The following is a 27,203-nucleotide window of genomic DNA, read 5'->3' as shown; positions in this document are numbered from 1 at the left end:
AAAGGCAAATGTCAAACTGGTTGTCCCCACCAGCTCAGAGGGAGAAGACTCTTGCAGCTGAAGTTCTTCTCTTGTCGTCGGGAAAGTGGTGACGTCGTTGCAGCAGGGCTCCAACAGTGGTGTCGTCGTTGCAGATGGCTCAGCTTCTCCCCTCTTAGGATTTCTTAGGTCCTGTGGCGACTTCTGAAGTTCCAGTCCCAAAAGCCCTGCTTTTATGCAGAAAAACCCCCATTCAACAGCCTAGCTGTCATTCATACATGCTAAGTGGTGAGCGGGCGGCTCACCACTGGGCCAATCAAGATAGAGTGCGACTTGGGTTGCTAAGGTAATGCAGTCCAGGGTGCCAATTCCCCCACCCACACATCCTGTTGGAGGGCTTCTGTGGAGAGACAGAGTGGCACCAGTTGGAGGGCTTCTGTGGAGAAGCCCGCCAAAAAGTGGAACAAAGGGCTCGACCTTGGTTGGAGTTACAGAGACGGACACGTACGCCATTTTGCGAAAGAATTCTGGCAAAAAGACCCAACCGGCCAAAAAAGTGGTGCGTTTTAAAATGAATGGGAAAATCCCATAGGAAATATTCCGGTGGAATATTTCGTGTGGTAACCACTGCCACCAGCCAGAAACTCGACAAGGGGGGACTGGACAGTGCCCCCTTGGAAAACAGACCCAGGGGTAATCTAATTAACCCCTTCCAGTACTTCCACAATATGATGGTTTGTTCTGATTCTGTTCACAATTTTGGACTAATAAAGCCAATGGTGACTTTACATGCTCTGGGAGACAGTAGTCAGTCCCAGGGTATGGAGTCTATGTTTGGGGGTCACTATGACACCCCTATGTTACTGCACTGAGGGTGCTGTGTAACACATCTACCAAAACAGATGATACCCTATGGAGTAAAAGACACCATAGCCCATAAGCACATACCAAGTCAAAGACATCCCTCAAATCATGCCTAAGAGTGGGAAGGAAAGAGTCTCACTCTTAGCAGGAGAAAAAAACAAACCCCAAAAATCCAGCAAAGCTGTTGGGGGACTCACTAGGTTGGGGAAATTGTGTGGTCGTATTATTCCCCAGTCGGGGCTTACGTAGGCTCTCAAGAACTTTCTATTTTAACCTCTATTCCCATTATTAAAAGGCATTTTGATGGCCTTCTTCGTTTTTTCTCAACAATGATTAGACCTCACCCTTCGTGGAATCTTAATATGGTGTTGGCGGCTTTAACCCATTAACCCTTTGGACCAATGTCAATGTCTGACATCAAGTTGGTATCTTTTTGATAGCTGTCACTTCTGCTAGAAGAATCGGTAAAATCCAGATGCTGCTTGCTTCAGAGCCTTACAAGTTCTTTCATAAAGATTAGGTTGTCCTTAGAAAACACCCTATTGTCTCTACCTTTCATATAAGTCAAGCGATTCTTCTTCTTACTTTTTTTTCCTTCGCCACAGACTGATGGAGAAAGAATGTTGCACTCTGTGAATGTGAAATGTTCCCTTGCGTTTTACCTAGACCGATCTAAATACTTTAGGAAGTCGGTCAATCTGTCTATAACGTTTGGGTCCAAGCATATATGGCTACGATTGCCTAATGTATCATCTCTTGCATTGTAAAGTCTTACAAACTTCAAAAGAAATCAGTTCCTATGTAATTGTCAGATACATTGTCTGGTCTACAAAACACCCATCTCTTTCTGAGTTCCTCATGCTGTCTTACGATCCACTGTTATTGTTTTTATGCAAGGCTTCAGCAGGATTTTGGGAGCTGAGGGGTGCAATGCTGGCAAATGGGTCAGCTGGTCGCAAGTGGCTCCCTGGCCCCTCAAGCTGGCATCCATCATGAGGATGTTTGGGAGAGTGAGAGCCAGAGGAACCCCTGCCAGGATGTTCTAGTCAGACAGCCACCATTCCATCTGTCTGGACAGCTTTGAAGACAACGGAACCCAACATGTGTAGTCCTGGCAGGACGCCCGCTGGTGTGTCAAAAGGTGGTTCTTCACGGGTCTGAGGTGTTATTTTGCCCAGGGGGCAACACACTGTGGCTGCCAGATAGCCCTGCACTGTCAACCACTGCCGGGCAGGAGAACTGTTGGATTCCAGGACCATTGAGGTGGGACTGGAACTTCAAAGCTCTTGTGGCGGACGAGACACCAACCCTAGAACCTTGACAAATAAGCTCACCACAAACTCCGACCTCTGCACTGGGGGAAGGAGATGATTTCCAGTAGTTCAGGAGCCACCCAAAACTGGTCAGCCTGGAGACTTCCTCTGTATGTTGGGTGTAGAGGTTCCGGCATGGTGCATGGTACAGTGCCAGCTCAATCAACGATAGTAAAGAACCTTGTTGTTTTGATGGACAACAAACTAACTCTTGAGCCACAAGTAAACTCTATAATCAAGAAATGTGTCTTCCTCCTACATGCAGTAAACAGGATCCCACCATTCCTCTCTTTCACCCACAAAACACTCACCATAATTGCACTCATGTCCAGAGTAGACTATGCCAACAACCTATACCTAGGAATGCCAGAATGCCTGTTAAAGAAACTCTAGCACAACCAAAACACTGTGTCCTGACTCCTGCTCATACGACCAAGATCAGAACACATTACCCCAGTACTAAAAATGCTACACTGCCTACCAATTAAACAGCTAATAATGTTCAAATCAATGAGCATAACTCACACGGCAATCCACGGATAAGCAGCAGAGTTCCTAAAAGAGAAAAAAACCATCTGCCACCCGACAAGACCACTCAGATCAAGCAACGACATCTGCCTAGAACCAAGACCATACAACAAAAGAAAGTTCGGAGGATCATCTTTCTCTCACCGGGCACCAATAACCTGGAATGAGCTTCCAAAAAACAGATCCAACACAAGGGATCCTCTTTAATTCAGAAAAACTAATCAAAACTTGACACTTTGCTCCAGAACCAGAAGGAAACAACTAGGAAGCATATATGCAGCAGGAAACAAGAATCCCAGAGAGGGAACCCATCATCCCCACCTTAATCTTCCCTAACCGGAGGGCGTGGGGAGGACTCCATGTCCACATACTGCTATCCCACAGAGGAAACATAGGTAGGTTAGGACCTCACACGGGAATGGGCAGGGAGGGATCAGGAGGGCGGGGGGAGGCCATGTCCACACACTGCTAGTCCACAAAGGAAACATAGGTAGGTAAGCATCCCAAACAGTAAGGGACAGGAAGCAGGTTGGGGGAACACGCCTGTTCCAGCCAGGTACACAAACCACTAAAGTAATAGAGTAAGACTGCCACCCTTCATCATGCCTGCCAACTAGGCGGACAAACAACAATACCAAAAACACAGGATAATCATAGATGAGGAGCAAAGAAACGCAAAGACAAAGAGGTAAGAATAAACCTGCTAACCCAACTCCAAAGCCTCAACTTTCCCATAAACTTCTCATACAGAAACCCACACAACCCCTTCTTTGCACAGCAATCCTCACGTACTTCACCACACTGCAACAACAAACACATAACTCAGATCAACAGCATATGGGAAATCGCACCGACCCTATAACCACCCTCAAGCTCACCGGACGGTGCAAACCCAACTGAAGCTGCCAATAGGACATCACATCTCTCACGCTCCTATTCACACATCACCTACTAACCGCCACCCCTCTTTTTTCAGATCCACCAGAGCGCCTGAGGACCACTCTGGTGGAGACAGTGCACAGTAAAAATACCTTTACCATTACCACTAACATTAACATAAGCCAATCATCCAGGTATAAGTGGAGAGAAATACCCTTATGGTGTTGGAGAGCCACAAGGGGGTCAGAACCTTGGTGAGCACCCTCATAGCACATCGCAATCCAAAGGGGAGGGCCTGGAACTGTAGCCCTCCCACAGCAAAACGGAGGAACCTCTTGTGCCCAGGACATTCTGGGACCATACATGTCTGCCAATGGAAGTGCTTGAGGTCCATCAATGTTAAAAAGTCCCTTGGTTCCACGAGAGGAATGATGGCCTGAAGGGTCTCCATGCAGAATGGGATGTGCTTGAAAAAACATCTTTTCACCCTCTTAAGGTCTATAACAGGCCCTCGTGCCCTTGAGGGCTATTGTATCATAAACAGTGTTCAGAACACCCCCAAGTTCCTCTCCAAGGGCCTCATCACGAGTTGGCCAGTATCCCGGTGGTATTACCACCGGGATACGGCCAGGGCTAATGGCGTTACCGCCAAACCCTCGGTGCTATTAGCGCCTGATCACTGGTTTGGCGGAACAGTAATTCCTCATTCCCCATTGGGCCCATTGGGGAATTCCTCATTCTCCATTGGACCCAAATGGGAATTTTCGGCGTGATTACTGTCGGCGGTATTACCACACGGTAATTGCACTAAAACTCATCAAATTCCTGGTGCATTTACCCCAAGCTCAGAGCTGGGGGTAAATGCTGCCAAACCCGTGATATGGCGGACCCTTAAATGCAGCGATAATAGCGTTGCTGTCGCATTTAAGAGTTACCGCCAAACTCGTGATGAGGCCTCAAGTTTGGTAAGGTAACCACTGCCCCGTGTTCAATAAATCCCTGATTCACAGTTTCATCAGGATTTCTCTTGGCCAAGGTATCGTAATCAACTCTGTGTTTGGGGGAATGGAAAGGAACTCAATGCAATATCCTCCTTGGACAATGTCCAGAACCCTGGCATGAGACATTTCCTCTCACCATACTGACCAAAAGTCCAAAAGGTGACCCCCTACAGCTGCCCAATGAAACCTGAGGAGAGATGGGCTGGCGTTCAGTCTGCAGTCAGGAAGGCGTTGGGCGGGGGATGTCTTAGATGTGCGGACTGCGATTCAAAGATGTTAATCACTGATCTGCACAGGATTAGTCTCTGGTGCTTATGCGAAGCACACAATGTGATGGAGTGTGGCTTCTGCCAGTCGATGACCAGTGAGGCCTTGAAGGAAGAAGGTCAAAGCCTGTCTTCGGTCGGTCGGTATCCAAATCTCCATCCTCCACCTCTTCAAAAAGAAAATCCTGTGAAGGAAGGTGTACTGCAGGAGACACATCTCCTGAAAGGCCCAAGAAATATCTACATACTCCAAGAGATGTAGATCCAGGAGGATTGTGTCATTCTTCCTCTTTATCATCTAAAATGAAGAGTCTGAAACAACGCCATTGTTCTTCATCGTCTGATTGCTCTCCCGACAGGCGTCGGGTATGTTTCCCCAAGAAGGCCACCTCAGTGGCCGAATGGGAAAGTTTAAGAGAGAAAATGATTGAGGTGTTCTCAAAGGCAGCTCCCACTGGCCCCTCAAAAGAGCCAAAGAAGGCAGCAGATCCCACTGCGTCCTCCATGACTGGCAGGCAATTGGTTCAGGCTTCGACTCGCACAACTTAAAACCAGAGGCTGAAGGCCTCTGAGATGTCTACTCAAGTGGCATCACCACCATCGACTGCTGAGTCGGCATCAAAGCAAAAGGCTGCAATGGCATCCTCTTTGAAGGAATCGACAAAGTCGAAGGGACCTTCAACGTCAACCTCAGAGTCGACATCGAGATATAAACCGCAATCGAAGACAGATTTCTTTAAATCCTTCTGTTCCATTTTTAAAGATGATGGAGAAGAGGACAACGTTCCCTTTGTGTATGAACGTTTTGGGACTCTGAGGGCCTCATCACGAGTTGGGCGGTAGCCCTTAAATGCAGTGGTAGCACTATTTCCACCTGGAATACCGCTCTGCCTGATCATGACCCTCCAAAATTAGCACCAGACTCAAAAGGCACCAGTGTTAATACGGTTTTACAGCCGGCGGTTACACCGCCAACAATGCAGCACGTTAACACAGACCTATCACAATCCCATTTCCAGCGGTATCACCGCCCGAAAACCGGCGATAATACAGCTGGAATTACCCCCAGCCTCCAGCTTGAGGTAAATGAACCCAGGTGACAGGAATAAAGCCACAGGTGCATACTATGCACACCAGAGGGCTACAAAAGACACACCTAGGCCCCAAGCACACTTTTCAACACCATTCTGCCATTCTCTGCTGGGAGCTTTGACATGCAGATCCACATGCTGCGCCTGGAGCTACCGATGCTGGACAATCAGGGCAGGGCACAGGGAGCACAGGGGGGGTGGAATGAGGATGAGGAGGAGAAGGAGGTCAGCCCCATCAAGGTGTGCACCCACCCCCAGGGTCAGGCTATCGCCCTGGGCCCTCAGTGACATCCAGATAGTAACTGAGTACTGGCTGGATCGGGCGACCATCACAGAGCTGCCTGCCATGATACAAAATTACATTGGAGCAGGATTGCCATCCACACAGTGGTGCCCCCACTGGTCAAGCTGGTGGCAGTCCTGCAGTTCCTGGGGACGGGCACCTTCCAGCACTCTGTGGCTATGATGCATTACATTCAGGGCAGTACTGGGCCAAGTTCTGGATGTCCTGCTGCACCATGTAAACCTGCACATGGCACTGCCCACTACCCAGGCACAGATGAATGACCTCAAAGCACTGTTCTATGCCATTGCACAAGTGCCCAATGTCATTGCAGCCATCGACTGCATCCATGTTGCATTGATTGTGCCCCAGGCCCATGAGGCAGTCTTCAGAACTGCAAGCACTACCATTCATTTAATGTGCAGATGACCTGTGGGCTTGACCTAAACATCAGCCACTGCTGTGTCCGCTACCCTAGATTCACCCAGAACTCCATGGTGCTATGCAACAGCACACTTCTGGCATACATGGAGAGGCACAGGGGACAACGGACGTGGATAGCGGGGTGAGTACAAACCCTGATAAAAATGCAGGTTTAAGCTGAAGTAATAAATCGGGGGTATCACCACAGGAAGCATTGCATTGGAAGGGGATGCACCGTACGCACCTCTGCAGCACCTGCAGCATTAACATGAGGCATACCAGGGCACATGCACACGGCCACCACACCTGGGCCCACACATGGTGATGGACACACATCGCTGTAATCACAACTACACTTCAGACCACAATGACCAGAATGCACCTGGAATGTGCTGCAGTGCAGATCCCATCGCCCAACAGCGAGTCCAACCAGGGCCCCAGATAGGAATCTGAAGTGAGAGGATACCACTCCCTATTCCTTTAAGTACTGTGTTAAATGAATTTCGAGGAGTAAACATGTACATGAACTTAACAGAGAGAGTATCCCATTAGTGCATTAAAACGTTTATCAACTGTTAAACCAAATTGTTGGTGCAATTAACATTTACCTTCATCCAGTGATACAGGCACATACAAAAACAAATGTCCACTTCCCCAGATCAGGCAGCCATAACAGTAGCACCATCCTGTGGGACTCCTGCTCCCACATGTGCAGTCAACCGTCATATGCCACAGGACAGCCACCTCAACAACACAGGGTGAATGTACAAGACAAATAATGCATGGCATGAATTTGGAAGGATGGACACCCATCGCACATTGCATGGCCCTGCTGCTCACAGGAATGTCCACGTTGAGTTCTGGCTGAATGTACTGAATCTGCATACCCACGCATTGTACAAATGCCTGATGCAGGCGACTCTGTATACCTGCCGCTCACCTGGCTGATGACCCCTGTGTGTGATCCTAGAACATCACATGACCACGCCTACAACCATGCCCCCAGCCGGACACGCATCTGCATTGAATGTGCTATTGGACTTTTGAAAGCAAAATTTCGGTGCCTGGATTGCACTGGAGGTGCCCTCATTTATGCCCCAGACAAAGTAGGCAAAATCGTCTTGGCATGTGCAATGCTGCACAACATCTGCCTCAGGCGGAATGTGCCCCTACCCCCTGATGCAGACAAGCAACCCCCAGGGGCTGATGAAGACGAAGAGCCAGGCCTGATGCACACTGGGATGGGATGGGATGAGGGAGGGGAGACTGACCAGACAGGCACTGATTGACAAATATTTTTAGCACGGTGACTGGACACAAGACGACCTGCACATTTTGAATAAAGAACACTAGTACACAATCATGATTCTCCTTGCATTTTTACTGTTTTCAACAGGCTTTAATGTATGTGAAACTAAACCCATCCCCCCTTCACCCACCCACCACCAACTCACCTGCACACAGACCCCCGGCCCCCACCCACCTCCAACACCCCTGCACACAGTCCCCCCCAACACCCACCCACCACCAACTCCCCTGCACACAGTCCCCCACCCCACACCCAGCCATGTGTCCATGTGATGGCCCCTCAGGCCGACAGTGCACAGTCCAATCACTGGCTACCTGGCCACTTCCCATGTGCACTGGATTCTGGAGAGCGCTGTAGCAGCCTGCGCTGTGAGCTCCGTCATGGTGTTCCCTGTTGGGACTCCCCAGTGGGGCTTGTGGAGTTAGATGGGATGGAGGCAGGGATTTGTATTTGCTGCTGGAGGAGGTTGTTGGTTTCCTGCATTTGTTCAGCAAATGTAGAAAGCCCCTCGCATAGCCCGTTGCGGATGGCGTGGCCCTGGAGGGTTTGGCCCTTGGTGGTGGTGTGGCACTGCTGCGGTGTGGAGTGGTGGAGTCAGTCTTCCGCCTTGGTGTGTCCTGTCTGCCCCTTCGTGGGGTGCCGGTGGAGGCATGGGTGGGCGCTCAATGTGAGGGCCCCGCTACCTCATACTCCCTGGACGCCTCAGGTGATGACTGCGTGCCTGCAGGGGACATAGGGAATGGCATCAGGTCACATTCGATCACGTGTTTTGGCATTCTCATAGGGGGAGGTAGTTGTGCAGGGCCGTTCGACTCATGTGCGAGCGTGGCCAGCTTGTGTTTTGCAGTGGGTTGGTATATATGGGGCATGGTGCGGGAGGGGGGACACACTTGGGAATGTGGCTTCCCGGTGGTGGCATGGTTGTGCCCACTGTAAGGAAGGGATGGTAACAAGAATAGACAGCCACAAGTGATCACAGTTCAAGGGTGTTTATTAAACTGTAGAGGTAGGTTGGAAAACACCTAATCTAAACGTAAATCTAAGATGGGAGCAAGCTACAACCATCCAATAATAAGGCAGTCCTAGTGGTGTCTTGTTAAAAAAGGCCTATACTAAAAAAAAACGATTACCAATCCTTACAACTAAATACAAAAGAGTGTGGGATAGGGTTCACAAGAAAGAAAGTAGAGTTCATAAATGATAAGTTAGGATGTGGTAGCCGGAGGTCTCCCTTCCCCACGTTTTAAGCACGGGACATGCTTGAGCTTTCCTAGTACGAGACTACAGTTCCGTTCTCAGATATCAGGACCTTCGGTGGTTGAGTCTCTTTTCTATAAAAAGTCTCTTTCCTCCGAGGACCTAATGTGTTCAAAACAAAAAAACAAAAGGTTGCTTTTCGTATACACTTCGGGCAATGACTTTTCACCCGTGGCTCAGACCCTTCTTGACTGTTTGCCTCCCTCGGTCGGGTTGACTATGAGTTGTATTAAAAGATATTTTCACCTTTCGCATTTCACAAATCTAAATGGCTTTTTAAACAGTTCACTGTGGATGTCCCTCTGTTGGGTACACTTTGTCAACACAATGTTCATCGGGTATCATGCTTCGTCCCATTCTACAGACATCCCTCCATCGGGTTCACTCTTGCCAATCTTACAGTTACTTTTTCCTTCTCACTATGCAGGATTCACTTCCCTTAGTTTTCCAATGGTTTGTCGGTTAAACACTTTCGACTGTACAGTGGGTTTTGCTAGACCATTGTATGACCACTTAGACCTTTACCTTGCAGCTCTCCTACGGCCTTCTTGTTTCTTTAGTTTCAACAGTAGGGGGAGTTAACTTGAGTTTCCTGGGTGAACACTCACGTGGTGTCGGACCCCTTTGCAGCTGGTTTCCCCTTGAAGAGCAGCTGGATTCCCCTTGAAGAATTAATAGTTCTTTTAATTCCCCTTTACTTTTGCCATTTAAAACTTTTTGTCCGATACAGTTCGGTTTCTTATCGGTTCTCCCCTCGACTCACCGGCTGTGTTGAACGCTTGGCTTTTCTTTACTCTGGAGTCAAGGACGGTACAACAGTAGCAAGTGTCTTTCCCAGTCCTGATTATCAGCGTAGGAGGGCTCTGTGTACCGTTGACATCTGCTGCAACACACACTGGCTATTGTTTGCGGTCTCACAAATCCTTTCATGGAGGTTTCGCGGCTCGAGGTAGAAAAAGGCAAGGTCACTTCTCGCCTATTTGGTTCTCACCGTCTTTCTCCTCCTCTTGAACTTCCGTACTTGGATAGCTGTCTCGTCATTCAGTTTACCTTGCTCGTAGTGCGCTCCCCCGCTCCATCTTTTATCCCAGTCGCGTAGGAAGGGAAAGGGACGTCAGGTGTTTGTGATTCTGGTCAATTGCCTGACCCTGGTGTTGGGGCATGCCAGGTAAACGGCTCTGGTGTTAGTCCATTTTCTTTCGTAATGTGCAAAAGTGTTTGTGTCGGAAAAGGGGGGTTGGCAGTGTAGAGTTTCTGAGTATCCTACATGGCAGGATGGGGAAGAAGTGTTCGAAGAAGGGGGATGCTGTGTCTCACCCGTCGGTGTCCCACTTCGACTCACCGAGGACCCCATCCAGGTGATCCTCCCTCACTGGTCCACCCCCAGGAACTGGATCCAATATTGATGGCCGTGTCATGGCCACCTGGATAACAGATCCCCGGGGACTAGTCAGGGAGACACCTTCGGGTTTCTCACACCACGGCTGTCTGTTGCATGACTCTTGGATGTGTCACTTGGCTGCCCGCCCCACAGTTCGGGTTCACAGGGGTGGCCTAGGTGCACTGGCACATGGGTGCTGCTGTGGGTGCCTGTGGTGGCTCCCACACACTGCACCCGGCCACAATGCCCAGCTCATGGATATACATGCTGGCTTATGGTGTGGTGTGCTGTTCACATTAAATTTGGTATGGGAGGGTTTCAATCATCTTCGGTCTCCTGCGCTCCTCCGACTCTCTATATCCCTGCCATGTCGATGATGCTGCTGCACCACCCCTCCAATGGCGTGAGCTCTGGTGGTGGTGGCAGTGATCCACCTCTGGTTGCCATGCTGTCATTCTGGTGCTGGGCTAGGATGCCCCTGACCCAGACCCGCAGGTCGTTGTAGCGCTTTCTGCAGTCTTCCCCGTCCCTGGGGACACGTCCGACTGCAGACACCTTCTTGTTGATGTCTGCCCAGATGTTGTTGCAGCGCTTTGAGCTAGTATTTTTTGTTGGGCCGCATACAGCACCTCATTATGGGCTCTCACTTCCTCCACAAGGACATTGAGCTCAGACTCGCTAAATTTAGGTTTATGAATCCGATCTTGTGCTGTCTTGCCCCTTACATGCTACTGTGACGTGTTTTTGCTTCAGTTTCTCTGGACGGCTACCAGGGGCTCCGATTTTTGATGGATTATGATTTCCAAAATGGCCACCACAATGTTTCCCGTTATGGCGGCTATGCATTTCCTGCTCGCTATTACTGCACAGTGTTAACGCTTGATGCCGGTGGCGCTAACAATATTTAGGCTGGGATTTCAGACATAAGCATTATTTGTGTCGAGCAGTATTAGCGTTAACGCCGGGAACATGTTCACATGTCCATCGACTCGTGATACAACGGTTTCTGGTGACAAATCCCGACGCTAAAGCTAATAACACTCAACGTTAATAGTGCCCAGATACCGCCCAACTCATGATGAAGCCCTGAATGTCCCAGAGGGATTCATTTTGGAGAAATCACCTGGAAGACATAGGGCCTCATTACGACCCTGGCGGTCCGGGAACTACGGTACCGGTAAGCATGCGAGTACCACAGTTCCCGGACCGCCATACTACGTGTTGTGGTCGCGGGTGCCTGGCACCCGCGAGCGCAGCACGTCAGATGCACCGGCAGCACTCTGAGTGCGCCGGTGCATCCAACGTCCCCATCCCCATTCGGCCCTGTTGGGCCGAATGGGGATGGGGAGGCCCTTGTTGCCGGCACCCGCAAATGGGCAATTACCGGGTCCACCGAACTTGGCATGACCCGGTTCTTGCCCATTCGCTGATGCTGGAAAAAATGCAACTCCGGCGGTTGCCGTGCCAGATTTACCGGCACGGCTACCAGCAGAGTTGTAATGAGGCCCATAGTCTCATGCCTAAAAGATGCCAGTGGTCTAGATACTTCACCTGAAATTGCCTATAGGACTGTATTGAACAGGGTCATAGATTATTTAAGATGGTTCGTCACATCCTCGATAAGGGCCCTCCTAAGGAGCCGGAGTTGCCCTTTCATACCGCAATAAAGTATCCACTCATGTAACTCTGGAAAAAGGAGACACAACTCCTGCAGTAACTAAGGAGTTGGTTAAAAAATACAAACTTTCTTCAGTGGATCCTGATTTTTTTTTATCTACACCAGAAAGCTTAGTGGTACAGGCTGCTACTTCCACATCAAAAGCCACAGCTTATCCTACCATCCCTCCAGATAGGGAAGATCAGCATTATGACGCCCTTGCAAAGGGTTTTTTGCAGCAGGAAATATGGCATTAAACACCATCAATGCATTGTGTGTATGTGGCCAAATACAGCTGCATGTTATGGTTGCACAAGCAGCTGAAAATATTCCAGAAGGAGAAATTGGAGAATGATTTATTAACATTATTAATGATGGGAAGAAAGCCTTATGTCAATTCCTACAATCTGGGTTAGATGCATCAGACTGTGTTGGCCGATGTTTGTGATCTAGCACTTTTATCAGGCGTTGTGCGTGGCTGCACAAATCTGGTTTTGTCCCTGATGCCCAATCAAGACTCCAGGATATGCCCTTTGATGGGTCCAATTTATTTTGACCCCAAGGTGGATGACAGCCTCGAGAAACTGCAGGTTTCCATCTGCTAAGCACAAAAGCATCAACCTTCACAGAACTGGAGAGTACAGTCCAATCAAAGATGAAGAGGTCAGTTGGTACAAAGATAGGGGCGAAGAAGATTTTCATGCGCCCCAAGAGGTTGTGGAGGAAAGCCTGCCCAGGCAGCAACCCCCTCTTTGCTCTCAGCCACAGACAACCCCAAAACCTCTCTGAGCACTTTGCTCCAGTGGGAGGCAGATCGACCCAGTATCTGCAAGAATGGCACACCATTACTTCAAATATATAGACATTACAACAGTTGCCCAAGGTTATTGTCTCCCATCCCTAAAGAGTCCTCCAGATGTCCCTGGAGCAAACAATCTCTTTGTGATCCAGATTCACTCTTTTTACAGGAGATTCTTTACCTTTTGGAGAAAGGTGCTGTGGAAAAGGTACCTGTAGTGGAACAGAACCAGGGTTGGTACTCGACCTATTTTCCTTGTCCTCAATAAGGATGGATGACTGTGACCCATCCTGAACTTTAGGCGCATGAACAAGTCCCTCAGGAAGGAAAAATTCAAGATGGTCACTCTTTCACAGATCCTCCAGGCCCTTCAGATCCAGGAGTGGATTGTGTCACTCAGTCTTCAGGATGCTTATTTTCATGTGCTAATGCATCTCAGACACAGGAAGTGCCTGAGGTTTGCCATTGGCAGTTCTCAATTTTGAGTACTGACTTTCAGGATTACCTCCACCCTGAGGGTCTTCACCAAGTTGATGGTGGTGGTTGCAGTTAATGTAAGGAGAGGGGGGGACTCACATCTTTCCCTACCTTGGAGACTGGCTGATCAGAGCTCGTTCCCCCGAGCAGGTTCTGGAACATCTCAACAGCACCTGCCACTCCCCCCATAACTGTGCTTCTCCCTTAACTTCAAGAATTCCCAGGTGACACCTTCTCAAAAGAGAGCTATTGGGGTGGTCCCAGTCTCTCCTCAGGGAAGGCTTTGCCTCCCAAGTTGAGGGCTCATCATATCTTGCAGATGATACTGAGATTTTAAAACGTCCAATATCCACTGGCATTCGACTTTCAAAGGTTGCTGGGGCTCATGGCATCCAACATTTTCCTTGTGCCGGAGACCCGCCTGAGGATGAGATCCCTCCAGTGGGCCCCTCAGATCCCAAAGGCCAATGTTCTTAGGCTGGATGACGGAATTGCTTCAGGTCCCGAGAAAGGTAGCTCAAGACTTCCTGTGGTGGGGCTGAAAGGAGAATGTGATGATGGGGGAACGTTTGTAGCAACTGTGGCCAGAGATATCTGTAGTCACGGATGCTTCCCTCATGGGATTGGGAGCACACATGAGCGATCTTAGTATGATCATGCTTTGCCCCCTGCAGAATCAAGGATACACATAAACCTGTTGGAGCTGAGGGTGATCAGACTGGCGCTGATGGCCTTTTTGCCTTCCATCCAGGGAAAGAAAGTCCTGATAATGGTGGACAACACAGTGGCCATGCATTACCTCAACAAAAGAGAGGGTGTAAGGTCACTACCACTGCGCAATGCAGCTTTGGTTTTGGACTCTACTAAATTGCATATATGTCAGCTGTTTATGCCGGGAAAGAGAATACAATGGCAGACACTCTGATCAGGCATAGCACAATCTCCTACGAGTGGGAGTTGGCTCAGGAAGTCCTTCTAGAGATCTTCCCCCTGTTTGGAACCCCTCAAGTGGATGAGGAATCCATGGGAGGACACAATCTATTAGAAGAACAAGTTACTTTCCCTTGGTAATGTTCTTTCTGATGGATGTTCCTCCCACGGATTCCTCATCTCCCTCCCAGCCTACCCCTCTGACTGTGAGCGAATCCTCATTTCTTCCCTCTTTCAACGCCCATACAGGATTATATAACTTCTCAAGATGGCTGAGCACAAACTTGGAACGGAGGTCCCGGGGCATGGTGTGTGCTATATATACCATCATTGACGTCCTGTCTGGATGCGGGAATGGTAACCATCGAGGGACATCAATGATAATGATGCACAGAAACCTGTGCTGTGAACATGTTTTACTGTGACTGCAAAGCAAGATACAAATATATCTAAGATGAGGAATCCGTGGGAGCAACATCGATCAGAAATAACATTACCAGGGGTGAGTAACTGGTTATGCTCATGCTCTGCAGGAAGGGCAGACAAGTTGGTGATATAGTGAAGTACTTCCTGTAGGCGTCCTGAGTGTCCTCATCCACCCGCAGAGTCTTCGAGTCCTTGGGGTCCAAATTTAGGAGGCGATGAGCCATGACTTCACCCACCTCTGTCCTGAGAAATGTACCTGCCATATCCCACTCAGGGTTGCTACTGGGATCAACAGGAGCTCCTGATGATCCCCTAGGCTGGACTGGCTGAAGCGTTGGAGCCTGAGAGGATGAGTCATGCAGGGGGAGCTGGGCACCAATAGCAGCACTCCGTTTCGGTCATGAGGGCCTTCATCTTGCTGCCAACATTGTAATGGAGACCAATGGGGGTCCAAGAGGTGCTGGCACAGGAGGCTCCAGGGCGCTACCCTGGGAGGGAGCAGGGAATGATGCCTCCTGTAGGAAAGATACCTACTCTGGATCTCCCATAACCCCTGCTTCTTTCTCTCCTTCTCAAAGGGGATCTGGACCTTCTCCTTCTTTCACACGGCATGGTTGGCGCATACACACAGCACACCAACTGCACCTACCTTAATAAAGCAGCAGTGTGTGACCACGCCTTGTGCTGCGGGCGGTCCAAACGCAGACACCTGCAGCCATTCTCTCATTTTCAGGTGAGGATGGTGAGGTATGGATGGAGGCAGAGCCTGCCCTTTATTAGCCCGGCAAAATCCTGCCTGCCTCAGGTGTTGCAGGCGAGAGAAGGATGAGCGGGAAGGCAGCCCCTCCAGCCGGTGCACAGTCAGCCCTAGAGCTCGCCCCTGCAATGCTTCGCAATTGGTATGGGAGACGCTCTCTCAGACTGGCGCAGGGTGGGCCTCTGGGCCGCTGAATGCCTTGGTGCACTGCTGGCACCAGAGGGCATCCTGCAGCGTGATGGGCGGGGAGGCATTTGCCCCTCCTGGTAGGCCTTTCGTAGGCCATTGCAACTTAACTCCAGGAGGCAGAATCGCTGCCGGTGCAGCCCGAACCCAGAGAGCCTTGGGAGGGGGGACCCAGCAATGGTGGCAAGAAGCCAGTTCTCCCATACTTACCTGTCACATGGAGCCTGTCGAGCGGACAGGAAAGAAACAGTAGGTGCTGAGGGTGGGCCAGCACTATAATCCCTCCCCCTGATGGTCAGGGACTAGTTTTTTCCTGTCCAGAAGCAAGAAGCGTCATAAGGTAAGGACTGGGACAGGGAAGAAGGGCGAATAGCTAATGCATATGGTGTGTTTAATTAAACTGTATATATGTTTTGTATGGCACCTTGATTGGACTTTCCTTTATTTTGGACTGTTGAACTTTGCCTTTTGGGTTACCAATGAATCACATTCACACCCCTCTTGAGAGTATAGCCTTCTTTGGCCCACCTTAGGAGAAGGAGATATTTTGCTGAACTGTGCCTGTTTTACCTTTATGATTGGGTGCTCTCTTGGTTTGTAGAAATGTGAGGACTGCGTGGGGTAGGAGGGGCGTTAGCCTCTACTCAGCCTTTTACTCCTGTAGAGCAGAAGTGAATTAATCACTCTTGTTGTTAATACCAGCCACACCTGGGCTGGGATACTTGACATATCTCGGTTGCCACGTGTTAACCTCACTATGCTTTATTCCATTTCAGACCCACATATGTAAAAGAACCCCATTGTACACCCCCACCTCCCTCCCCGACGCTGCATAGGCATTAAACTCCATCTTTTTAGGAACCTCATTTAACTTGGATTAGTTGGGACATGGTGTGTGTGGTTGGTACTACCTCTGATAGGCAACTAAACACAGATACCTTTCTTTACATGACTGATTCTAAAGCAGATCTTATCAACTCTCCCCATTAGTAACTGCACGCCCTATCGAGATGTGTATAGGTTTGTATTTTATTTAAACTGATTCTTAAACTATACAATTAAAATGTTTGATTAAGTCACATTTTCTAGGCACTGTGCTAATTTAGTGTTTCTGATTATTTGTTTCCAAGAATGTGTGAGACAAAGATAGGATTCTTAATAAGAGGAGTCAGAGGAAGATATGTGCTCAGATCAATGACCCCATTTGTTGAAACATGTTGGTCATATTCCAAATGGTCTAATTTTGAAATACTATGGCACAGATTTTCAAAAATTCAAAGTGTGCAATTCTGAGGTGTGCAACAGATGGATGCATATAATTCCCAGACTTGTGCATCCTAGAGATGTGCTGGTGCAAAAAAGGTGTGCACAAGGTGCTCAAAGTGGGCAGAAATCATTTAAAGCAGCCAAAGTAAACCTGCAAGAGGGAATGAGCAGCAACATTTGGCAACAATGTTAAACAAATCAAAACCACAAATGTTCAGCTAAATATTTGGTGAAAAAATGCCCTCTCCATTTGCTCCAAAAAAGTGGAGCAAGTAGTGGTGCATGAAACCAGGCAAATGAGGCGGCAAAAGTAAGTGAGACATATCAACACAAATTACCCCATTCACGACAGTGGAAAAGGCTGCCGGTCAAATATATCTATAATTGGTGAGCCAGCAAGCACCCTGCTGGTGTGGAAACTCAAAAAGTGGAGATGGAATATGTGGAGTAAGAACCAACAGGGGGAGGTAGGCCACCTTTCCACTGGTAAATAATGATGATATGCTTAGTCCCTGCACCCCCCAGATGAAAGTAGACATCATAACAAAGTGCTACTCATCACTGTAGGACAACTGTGCATCTGTGACTTTGACCCACAAAAGACCCCGACCACTTGCAAGGCAGGACTAACTGAAACGAGGCTCCACGCAGGTCAACTTGAAATCGTGTTTTTGGTGTGTTTTAACACCAGATCAGATTATTAAAAAAGGAAAAGCAAAACAACCCAACTGTCAATGAATACCAAAGTGCAAAATCAATATTGTCAAAAAAGTATTTACAAAGGTGCTTGATAGTTTGCCTATTCCCATAACCACCGGTCCCACCATCGGACATGTTCAATTTCCTGCATTGGCGGGACTTTGCAGCGTGCCAAGTCAATGGGCCTCATTACGAGTTTGGAGGTAGTCATGCCCTTAGTAAGGGCATGGCTATCCCCAAACTTGGGTCTGGGTTACCTGAATGGGAAAATACCAGGCCATTCCTACCTAGGAGGGCCCGGTATTTCCCCATTCAAGGAACCCGGAACCGGTACATCCCCATTCCCATTTGAGACCCCATAGGGCTCAATGGGAATGGGGAGCATGCTAACAACGGGCCCGTTAATGACGGGCCCATTGTTAGCATGCTGGGCCGCTCGCGGGACCCACTAAGGACGTCTGGTAAAACCAGGCATCCAGAGCGGGTCCCGCGAGCGGACCTCGTAATTAGGCGGTATGGGGTTAACGGCACAGGCAGCTCTACCGGCACCGTTAGCCCCATACCGGCAGGGTCGTAAAGAGGCCCAATGTACTAGTGCCAAATGGAAGTCTGAGGCTACTTCCTGTTTCGCATGTGTTCTTGAGGGTAATTTCGCACATTTCTGAAGCATCTGATGGGATGAACACACTTAGGGCATCATTTGAACATCAAATGTAGGCCTCTACCGTATTCCCACAAAACATGTGTGAATACGAAAGCATGCACACGTTCCGATGCACCAATAAATGCCCACTCATTTGCGCATCTTTTGCGCAAATAATTGCACTGTCTTGTGCAAGGTGCGTTATTTTTTATGGATTGGGGCATTGAAGCGAGATGCACAATGGTGCAAGTGCATTTTTTCACAATTGTGCATCTCATTGAGATGAACATGCTTTTGAAAATCTCCCTGGATGTATATTAAATGTAACATTAGGTTAGATTGCTTTAGTGGAGTTAAGTTCTGTTTTGTAGCACCAAACCATAACTTGTTTTCGTTTATTAAACAGGTTATATAAAATAGAACAATTGTGCTAATGTTGTGATTTCCACGTTTATATTTAATCCAGTAATGGCCACTCACAATAGGACTGCGTGCAATTGACAGCAATTTAAGTAAAACATAAATGATGTTGCATTGTAAAGACATAACGCTTTAAACTCTGCTTTATGTTGCTGTGTTGCTATAATCGACCATTTTATTTGTATAATTTTTTTGGTGTCTATTTGTAAATAAGTGAAAAAGTCATTACCCTCCCAGTAGGAATTTAAATTGTCCCATTTTTTTGGCGGCCCACACGTTGGTACCATGCGACTGAGTTCTTGTAGTTGTGTTAAACTGTTTGGAAACCCCAGAGACAAACCTTTTAGCCATGGCAGAAAATGCAAACTTCCAAACAAGAATTTGCTTGCAGATTCCTGCAAAAAAGGGTGTAAGAGGCATGCCCTTTTGATTGACTAGTCTGGGAAATTTCGGTCTACTGTTATCAGCAGAAGGTGGTAGTTTGTCAAACGGAACAAACCAAGGGAGGGAGGGGAGTTGATTCTAAACGCCTGAATTTGGGTAGGTCACTGCTAGCATCCATAACGTGATGATCCTATCATCAGAACTACAGAAGAAGCCTTCATTCAGGCTTAATGTATTGACCATCCTGAGTGGCAGCGTGTACCATTACAACCTGTCACTTGAATGTATGTTTTAGATTACACTTGACTATATGTAGTCCTAAGAAGAGTCAACCTTTACATGTATTACGTGGATATAAAATCTGCCTTGCACAGGGTCCATTGCCAGGCCTTATGGCATAGACTGGTGTCTATAGGCATCCCTCTACCGTGAGTTAATGCTATTGCATCCTTACATAGTAACAAAACATCAGCTGTAACATTATCCCTTGCAGGTGACCCGACCCATTCCTTCCCTATCCAAAAGTGAGTCCTACAGGTGGTGAGCGGGGGTGGAGGGGGGGGCTTGTCCCCGACCTTGTACTGCCTATTTCTCAACCCTCTATTAGAATTGTTCAATTGTTCCATGACAGATGCTCCAGTTTTGGGCTGTGATAGATTGTCACTAGTCCTCTTCACGCATGACAAAGTTTTAATTTTCATGGCACCAAAAGGCCTACATAAACAATGTAATCTGTTTAATACGTTTCATCAGACGAATGGCCTGGGAATTATTATGATAAAGATAAAAACCATGGCATTCCACACACTTGGTAAAAAGATAGCTACATTAACAAACAAGGTACAGTGTCTGACTCTTGAACAGGTGACAATGGCTACCTGGGCCTAACATTCACAAGCAATTGTACATGGACAAGGCAAATAGTAAAATCAGAGACTATCCTGGAACTGGAAAAATCGTCTGTTGCAATTACTGCATTAGCAATTATCCATGGGAATGGCGCAGTGAGACCAGCGCTACAACTGTATTGAGCCAAGGAAAAAGTATCCATCATGTATGGTTCAGAACTATGGGGTTTTGGTAATATTGGTAAAATAACTGTAATAGAGCTCTTATTTTTGAATGTTGTTTTGTTTTAATCCCTACCCAAATCCACACTGAACACGTCTTTAGAACTCAAATGGAACTGGTCTAATATTGAATATGATCTGGCGCATAGGCATGTACTATTCTGGATATGAGTTTGGTCCTCCAACTGCTTAATACAAATTCAGGAGCGACTAAGGGTTGTTCAGAACCAGCAGGATAGGATCTCATTTACATTGTGCAAGCATATTTAAGCTGAAAAAACGAAATCTGAATTATTTATGGCTTAATTCCTCGACAATTGATACATCACATAAGGCATCTGTTAAATTCTACTATTGGGAACTGATTGTGTAGCTGGTGCATGTGTCTTGCCATGGTTCGGAGCTATTGAATAATTACTGGTCAGTGAAGTATGTTCTAGGGTTTGAATCATGCCTAAATGTTATTAAACCCCAATTAGCCAGATCACTATTCATATCATTTAGGCTGGGTATTTTGCTGTTGGGTCATCTAAAGAATCACTGGAATACAAGCTACAGTGCTTTAGGTCCTCATTGTAACAACATTGTTGAGTACCTGTGCAATTTTCTATTGTTTTGCCCTCTTTATAAAGACCTAGGAACCACTTATCTGATCCCATTAATGAAATATTTTGGGGCCAATTGTCTTAATGATGATGTGGTTCCATGTAAAGCAACGTTGAAGTGATTCAGGACACACACACAGCTGGTGAGTAGGGTACTAACTTTCATTTATTAACCAGCGTGCCAACACAGCATCCTACACATCTCCTCCGCTTCTCTCCAACCGTCCACCTCCCACCTTACACCCTATGTTCTCATTCCAGATCCTCCTGGAATCATGAGACACTATTACAATGATGCCTACCACAACACATCCCCCACCTCACAATGGAACAGCAAATCATGAACAAAGAATGGGAACATACAAAACAGCTAATGAATCAATAAGAACTATGTACAAAAACAGACTAAATGCAACAGTTGTCCCTATTAATGTATTAATGAAACAGTAGGAACTATGTAAAAAAACAGACTAATTGTAACAGTTGTCCTTAGGAATATCATTCCATAACATAGTCCTTAGACGAAATAGGTGCTCTACGAGATCTACAGCTCCTTCCACCAATCATTATGACTTTCTCCACCTGGGCCACCCTCATGTGACCTATTATTTTGATAATTGTTCTTCTCCATCCCCATCTCTTCTGCATCCTCATCCAGCCACACATCACATTCCTTACCCTTGCAGACCCTCTACCAGCCCACTTACTCAACCTGCTCATGTTCCACACAGTCCCGTCTTCAATCCTGACATTCTTGTAGTATACCTCTCTAGCCTTACTGGATCTGAACATTTCAAACCACCTTTACTAGGTGCCACACCCTTTTTTATCCTCACATAATCTCATGGTTCGAACCTCCTCTTGCACAGACTTGTACCGCTCACATTAGTCAGGGCCTTGTTTTCATCACTTACATATTCTTTCACATTTACCCTTGCAGGGTTAAGTAAGGTATTTGGCTGTCTAGCTCTCATAATCACAATCACCGATTTTTCTGAATCCCTGCTCACCAAAGTCCTTACACACCATAACTTCTCCTCAATTGCTGTCTCCACGTTCCAACCGTTTCTTACTGCTTACTCTACTGTCTCCACCATTATTCTATTACATCTCTCCACTTTTCTGTTTGTTTAAGGGTGGTAAAGTACAGAGAACAGTGCCTACTTTGAGCGCATACTTTTGCATCACAGCACTCCTGAATTGCACTCCCTTATCACTTATTATCCTCCTGGGATAGCCCTCTTGTCTAAAAACCTGTTCAAGAAACTTCAATATGTCTCCGGACTCAAAACTCTGGAGCTACTTAGCTTCAACCCATCCAGAACAGTAATCTTCCATTAGCACTAAAAATCTTTTTTCTCTACCCAATCTATTATATGGTCCCACAATGTCATTTCCCAACAGTTCTCGCGCAGCCTCAGGTTTGACCACCACACTGTTCTCCTCTTTCTGAATCTTACAACTATTGTCCACGTTGTAGCAAGGCCAACAATTTCTCATGAACCTCTCTACAACCAAATCCATGCTTGGCCACCAATACTTTGCTCTCAAATTTCTCTTCGTTATGGTAGATCCTGGATGCCCTTGATGAGCTTTCTCCATCAACTCCTCACGTAATTCCTCTGGTGGCACCAGCTTTTGACCTCTCACCAGTACACAATCTTCCATAGGACACTCATCTCTAACTTTCCAAAATGGTTTAACTTTCTCATCTAGCATACTAGTTGGCCGACCATTTTTTGTAAACTCCCTCACATTCTCCAGTACCTCATCTCCCCTCAATTCCTCCAACCATTAATCTTTAGAGACTACTTCCTTGACTGCCGCCACCACTTCGTCTTTGTGATCCTCCTTTTCAACAACTTTATCATCAACCAACCGGCAAGTGGGAAAGAAAATCAGCAACCCTATTAGTTAGACCCGGTACATACTTCACGGCAAAATCGTATCCTTGCAATCTCTCATTCAGCCTTGCTAATCTCGGGGTAGAACTGCACAGACCTTTCACTGTCAATAACTCTGCTAGAGGTTTATGGTCAGTGCACACTGTAAATGTTCTCCCCCAAACATACTTTTGGAAATAATGTATACCCCACACGCAAGCCAACAGTTCTCTTTCTATAACCAAATATCTACTTTACACCTCAGTAGGAGTTCTTGAGGCATAGCAAATCACTTTTTCTTGTTTTTATACCATCTGAAACAGCACTGCTCCCAGTCCTACCCCACTAGCATCCACTGTGAGTCTAGTTTCTCTACCAACTACAAACCCACAGCATTACAGATGTTGTCCTTTAAGATATTAAAAGCTTGCATACAACTCTCCTCCCATACAAACTTGGAATCCTTTTTTAGCAGATTCCTGATCAGTTCCGCCATGCATGCAAAATCACACACAGATTTGCTGTAGTATTCGCAAGGACCTAAAAATGATCTTACACCATCTTTACTAGTTGGGGCTGGAGCCTTCCTTATAGCATTTACAGCATCAACTGTAGGATGATAACTCTTCTCACTCACAATGTGCCCCAAATATTCCACTTCGCGCTTCCTAAATTTACATTTACTCCTCTCTAATTTAAGACCGCTTTCTGCTAACGTCCACAACACTAACACCAATCTCAACATTTTCCCTTTCTCCTTTTCCAAAAACAATATCATCTTGATACACCAAAGTCCCCTCAAGCCCTTTGAGCACTTGAATCATAGCCCTTTGGAAAACAGCCGCTGCTGAGGCAAGTTAAAAAAACATTCTTTTATACCATAACATGCAAAACGGTGTAATAAAAGCCGTCAAGTCTCTACAATCTTCTGTCAAATTTATCTGATGGTAGGCATTTGATAAATCCAAGGTGGTGAATACATTTGCCCCTAAATCTGCTGTGGGACCTTCGTGTTCGACGGTCTTAATATAGTTTCACCAATTTTGCCACCATTCTGGCCAAGCAGCTGGTGGTTGACCTGCACGGGGAAGGAAACTCTCTGGAGGGTGCACAGTTATGTTCTGCATAGCCATATTTCACTCTTGGTTAAGTGCTCTATTGATCTTCCGCTTAAAAAAAATAATGTGTACAATTTGTTTAGTACCAGCTGAGATATGAGAGTTAAGAGGAAAAAAAAACTTTGCAAAAATACATTTGTACTGGGACAAGTGTGATCAGATACTCGTTTCATGCCCTCGGAGAATATCAGCTGATTCAGAATGACTGCACGTCATTTGACGTACCCGTGGCCTTTCCTCTAATGATCAGCTTGACGGAATGATTCGCGTGGAAGCACCGGTCCCCTGTCTGCCTAATATGTCCTTTGTGTTCCTTGTGCGATTATGAAAATGCAGGATTATATAATGCTGTCCACTTCTGCTTCTCAGACAACACGCTCCATACCTTCTGCGTTACAACTCTTACAGGTCTCTGTGCTTCCAATGGTTCCCGGAATGCAATCAGGACCACAACGTAGCTTGGGCCTGCTTCATTGGTTGTCCTCATCGCCAAATGAAGTGATTCGGCAAACACAGCTTGTGAGTAAGGTACCAACTTTAATTTATTAACCAGCGAGCCGGCACAGCATTCTGCACATCACCTTCTCTGCTACTCTCCAGCCATCCACCTCCCACATTCCACCTTAGACCCTAAATTCTCATTCCAGACCCTCGTGGCATCACGGGCACTATTACAATGATGCCTACCACAACACTCGCATGTTTACAAGATTTCTAAGCAGTAGAGGGCTATATACATAGAGCCTTGCCGTGACGGTAAAAAATCTATACCTGTAAGTAGCTAGTATCTTGAGGCACCGGAGTCTCACGAAATTATATATTTTCCAGAATTCCCTATTACAAATAATGGGCACCTGACAGATATTAGTAATGTAGATATGCACTGTTGCATTTGCATTTTTTTCCTCTGGATTATATTTTATATATTGTGGTGATTTGTATTTTCTTATGTCTTGTTAACTAGCTTGCTATGAGCTATATTGGACTTTTTTATTATCTGTATTTTTAAAGGAGATTTTAAAGGGAATTTGTATCTAAACCATACATCTTTCAGCTTTTTAAAATGATGATGTGTGGCGTAGTTGATCTGTTTGCTTTTATGACGTGTCGAATAAAGCTTGATGAAATGAATTTTTCTTTCTAAATTAATCAGCCTTTGAACCAAGGCATAAATCACATCTGCAGCATTTATCATAGAAGGTAGGTTTTCTTGTAGCTTTAATATAAGCTAAGAGTTGTCGAAATCCATCCTCTTTCCACCATAATCCTTACACTGTCTTAACCGGCAATAAGATAATCCTGAGAACGCAACCTACATTTTTACCAAAAGCCATGATGGACTTTCATATAAACTAGTCCATTTCCATCCACTTCAATCAAGACATCATTTTCACCATTGTTTCTTCCTATACCCACTTTAGTTTTGTTGCTCAACATAGGAATACTGCTAAATACAAATATCAAATGTACTTTGTATGGTTTAAGGCCTACTGTGACTTTATTTTCATACTCCCATTGTTGGAATTGTCATGTCCTAATCTCCTGGAGGTGGATTTCTTCTTCATACGCTGAAGTGGTAAAGCTTGATACAATTCTCTCAAGGCCAAAAACAAATCTGCTCTTAGACACCTCTGCCGGTTCCCTGCGTCCGACTCAGCTATTTTATAATCACTCAGCCACACATTTCTTCTCTACTGCCATGGAATATTAGGGTTAGGAATATCTTTTTGGTGATTATGTGAAGTCATGAATGTTGAGTAAGAAATGACAAAGAAGCTGAAAGTATTTCTTTGGTACTAAAGGTCTGTATATTTGATCAAAAGTAAGGGGATCCCTCTGTTCACCTGTTACGGTTTTAGTTTGTCTTTTCTAGTCCCCCATGCTAACATCTTGACTGCTTTGTGCTTTTAGGCCAGGGGGAAGACAGTGATGCCCTCAGCATAAATGCTGAGGCCTATGATAGTGACATTGAAGGCATGGAGAAGAATGAAGAAGACATCTTGGATGCGCCTGCCATTGCTGTTAAGGCTGCAAAAGGCCCGAATGATGAACTCCAGATGGACATTGAAAAAAGTGTGAACGAGATATTAGGATTAGCAGAGGAACCTAAAACAGTAGAAGTACCTTCCATTTCGACGCCAGTGATGGCAATTCCTCCAGCAGAAGATATTCAGCCATCAGCGCAGCAACTTGAACTCTTGGAGCTGGAAATGAGGGCTCGGGCCATAAAGGCCCTAATGAAAGCCAGCGATGTAAAAAAACAGAACTCTTAGAAAGCCAGTTCATTTACCTTAAAATGCATGTTTGACTGTTTTAAAAGCTCAAAGAGATGTTCATTTCAATAGTAATGCATTTAAGACATTGTCATGTAAAGAGACTTTTGTGTAACATTTTTAATACACAAGATTTATCCTTGCCCTTGTTTGTATTTATTTCTTCCCTGAGACTGAAAGAAGTTGAATGGTCGATATTTGCTAGACTAGTTTCTCCACATGAATCATCAAGTAGTCACAGGTTGCATAGGCTGAATGTATGCCAAAATATGCCTTTAGGTAATGTAAACCCGGCTGTGTGTGAACTGTAAAGCAAAGTGCTTTCTTAAATAAAAACACAGCAGCGGGACATTCCTTGTAAAAGGCCTTTCGTATCGGAAGGATGTGGTTTCCTTAAATAACTTAATTACTGTGACGATTAGATAGAAGTATTTATACAGCCTTAATGTTTTTATTTTTCATAGTCCACATGCGTTGTATATTCCCAGCTCTGGAGCTGGGACACCCACACATTTCAGTTTCAACATCAAAATAACATATCCCCCATGTTAAATGCATTCTGTTAACTAATATCTGCATTTCCCCCCCCATAAGAACACGTGTTCTGTAGCCAGCCTATTTCTGAGCAAACAGCCACGGGCTGCAGCTCCCACAGAAAGGCCATGGTGGCCTCCTAACCTAGTGGCACTCCCACTGGGAGGCGGAAAAACCTTCGCCTAAATAAGGAACCTTAGGAAGGTGGTGTGCCGGGAAGAGCAAACAGGAAGGGGAGCTGTGGCAAACATCTAGGTGCATTGGGGTAGGATCAGGGCCACTTAGTTTGTATCTGCATCAATGCATCAGCGACAGAGTTTGAACTCCAGCAACCCTATTGTCCGGCAACAGGAGTTAGTAGGTATGCATTTCCGGGAGAGAAGCAGGGGCTGTGTGCTCATCTCTGTTCAGCAATGGCATTTCCCCCACCTCCACCACCCATGTGGGAAAGGCCCCTTGTGCCTTTCATCTCCTTTCACCCATGGTCGCTTAGCTTTCATCA

At 46.4% G+C, this 27,203-nt stretch overlaps 1 protein-coding gene across 1 annotated transcript in view; it reads left to right on the top strand.

Annotated features, from left to right (window-relative positions):
* Positions 1-26,310, top strand: part of CAAP1 (caspase activity and apoptosis inhibitor 1) — a 459,525-nt gene extending 433,215 nt beyond the window's left edge. Inside the window, exon 7 of the mRNA XM_069630858.1 lies at positions 25,806-26,310. Within this exon, the coding sequence (XP_069486959.1) occupies positions 25,806-26,167 (362 nt within the window). The 3' untranslated portion in view covers positions 26,168-26,310. The remainder of the gene's footprint in view (positions 1-25,805) is intronic.
* The last annotated feature ends 893 nt before the right edge of the window (positions 26,311-27,203 follow it).

Source organism: Ambystoma mexicanum, chromosome 6q (assembly GCF_040938575.1).
Source record: "Ambystoma mexicanum isolate Mex_15411 chromosome 6q, UKY_AmexF1_1, whole genome shotgun sequence".
NCBI lineage: Eukaryota > Metazoa > Chordata > Amphibia > Caudata > Ambystomatidae > Ambystoma > Ambystoma mexicanum.
The sequence above is the reverse complement of the archived record's forward strand: the minus strand, read 5'-3'. Positions and strand labels throughout refer to the sequence as shown.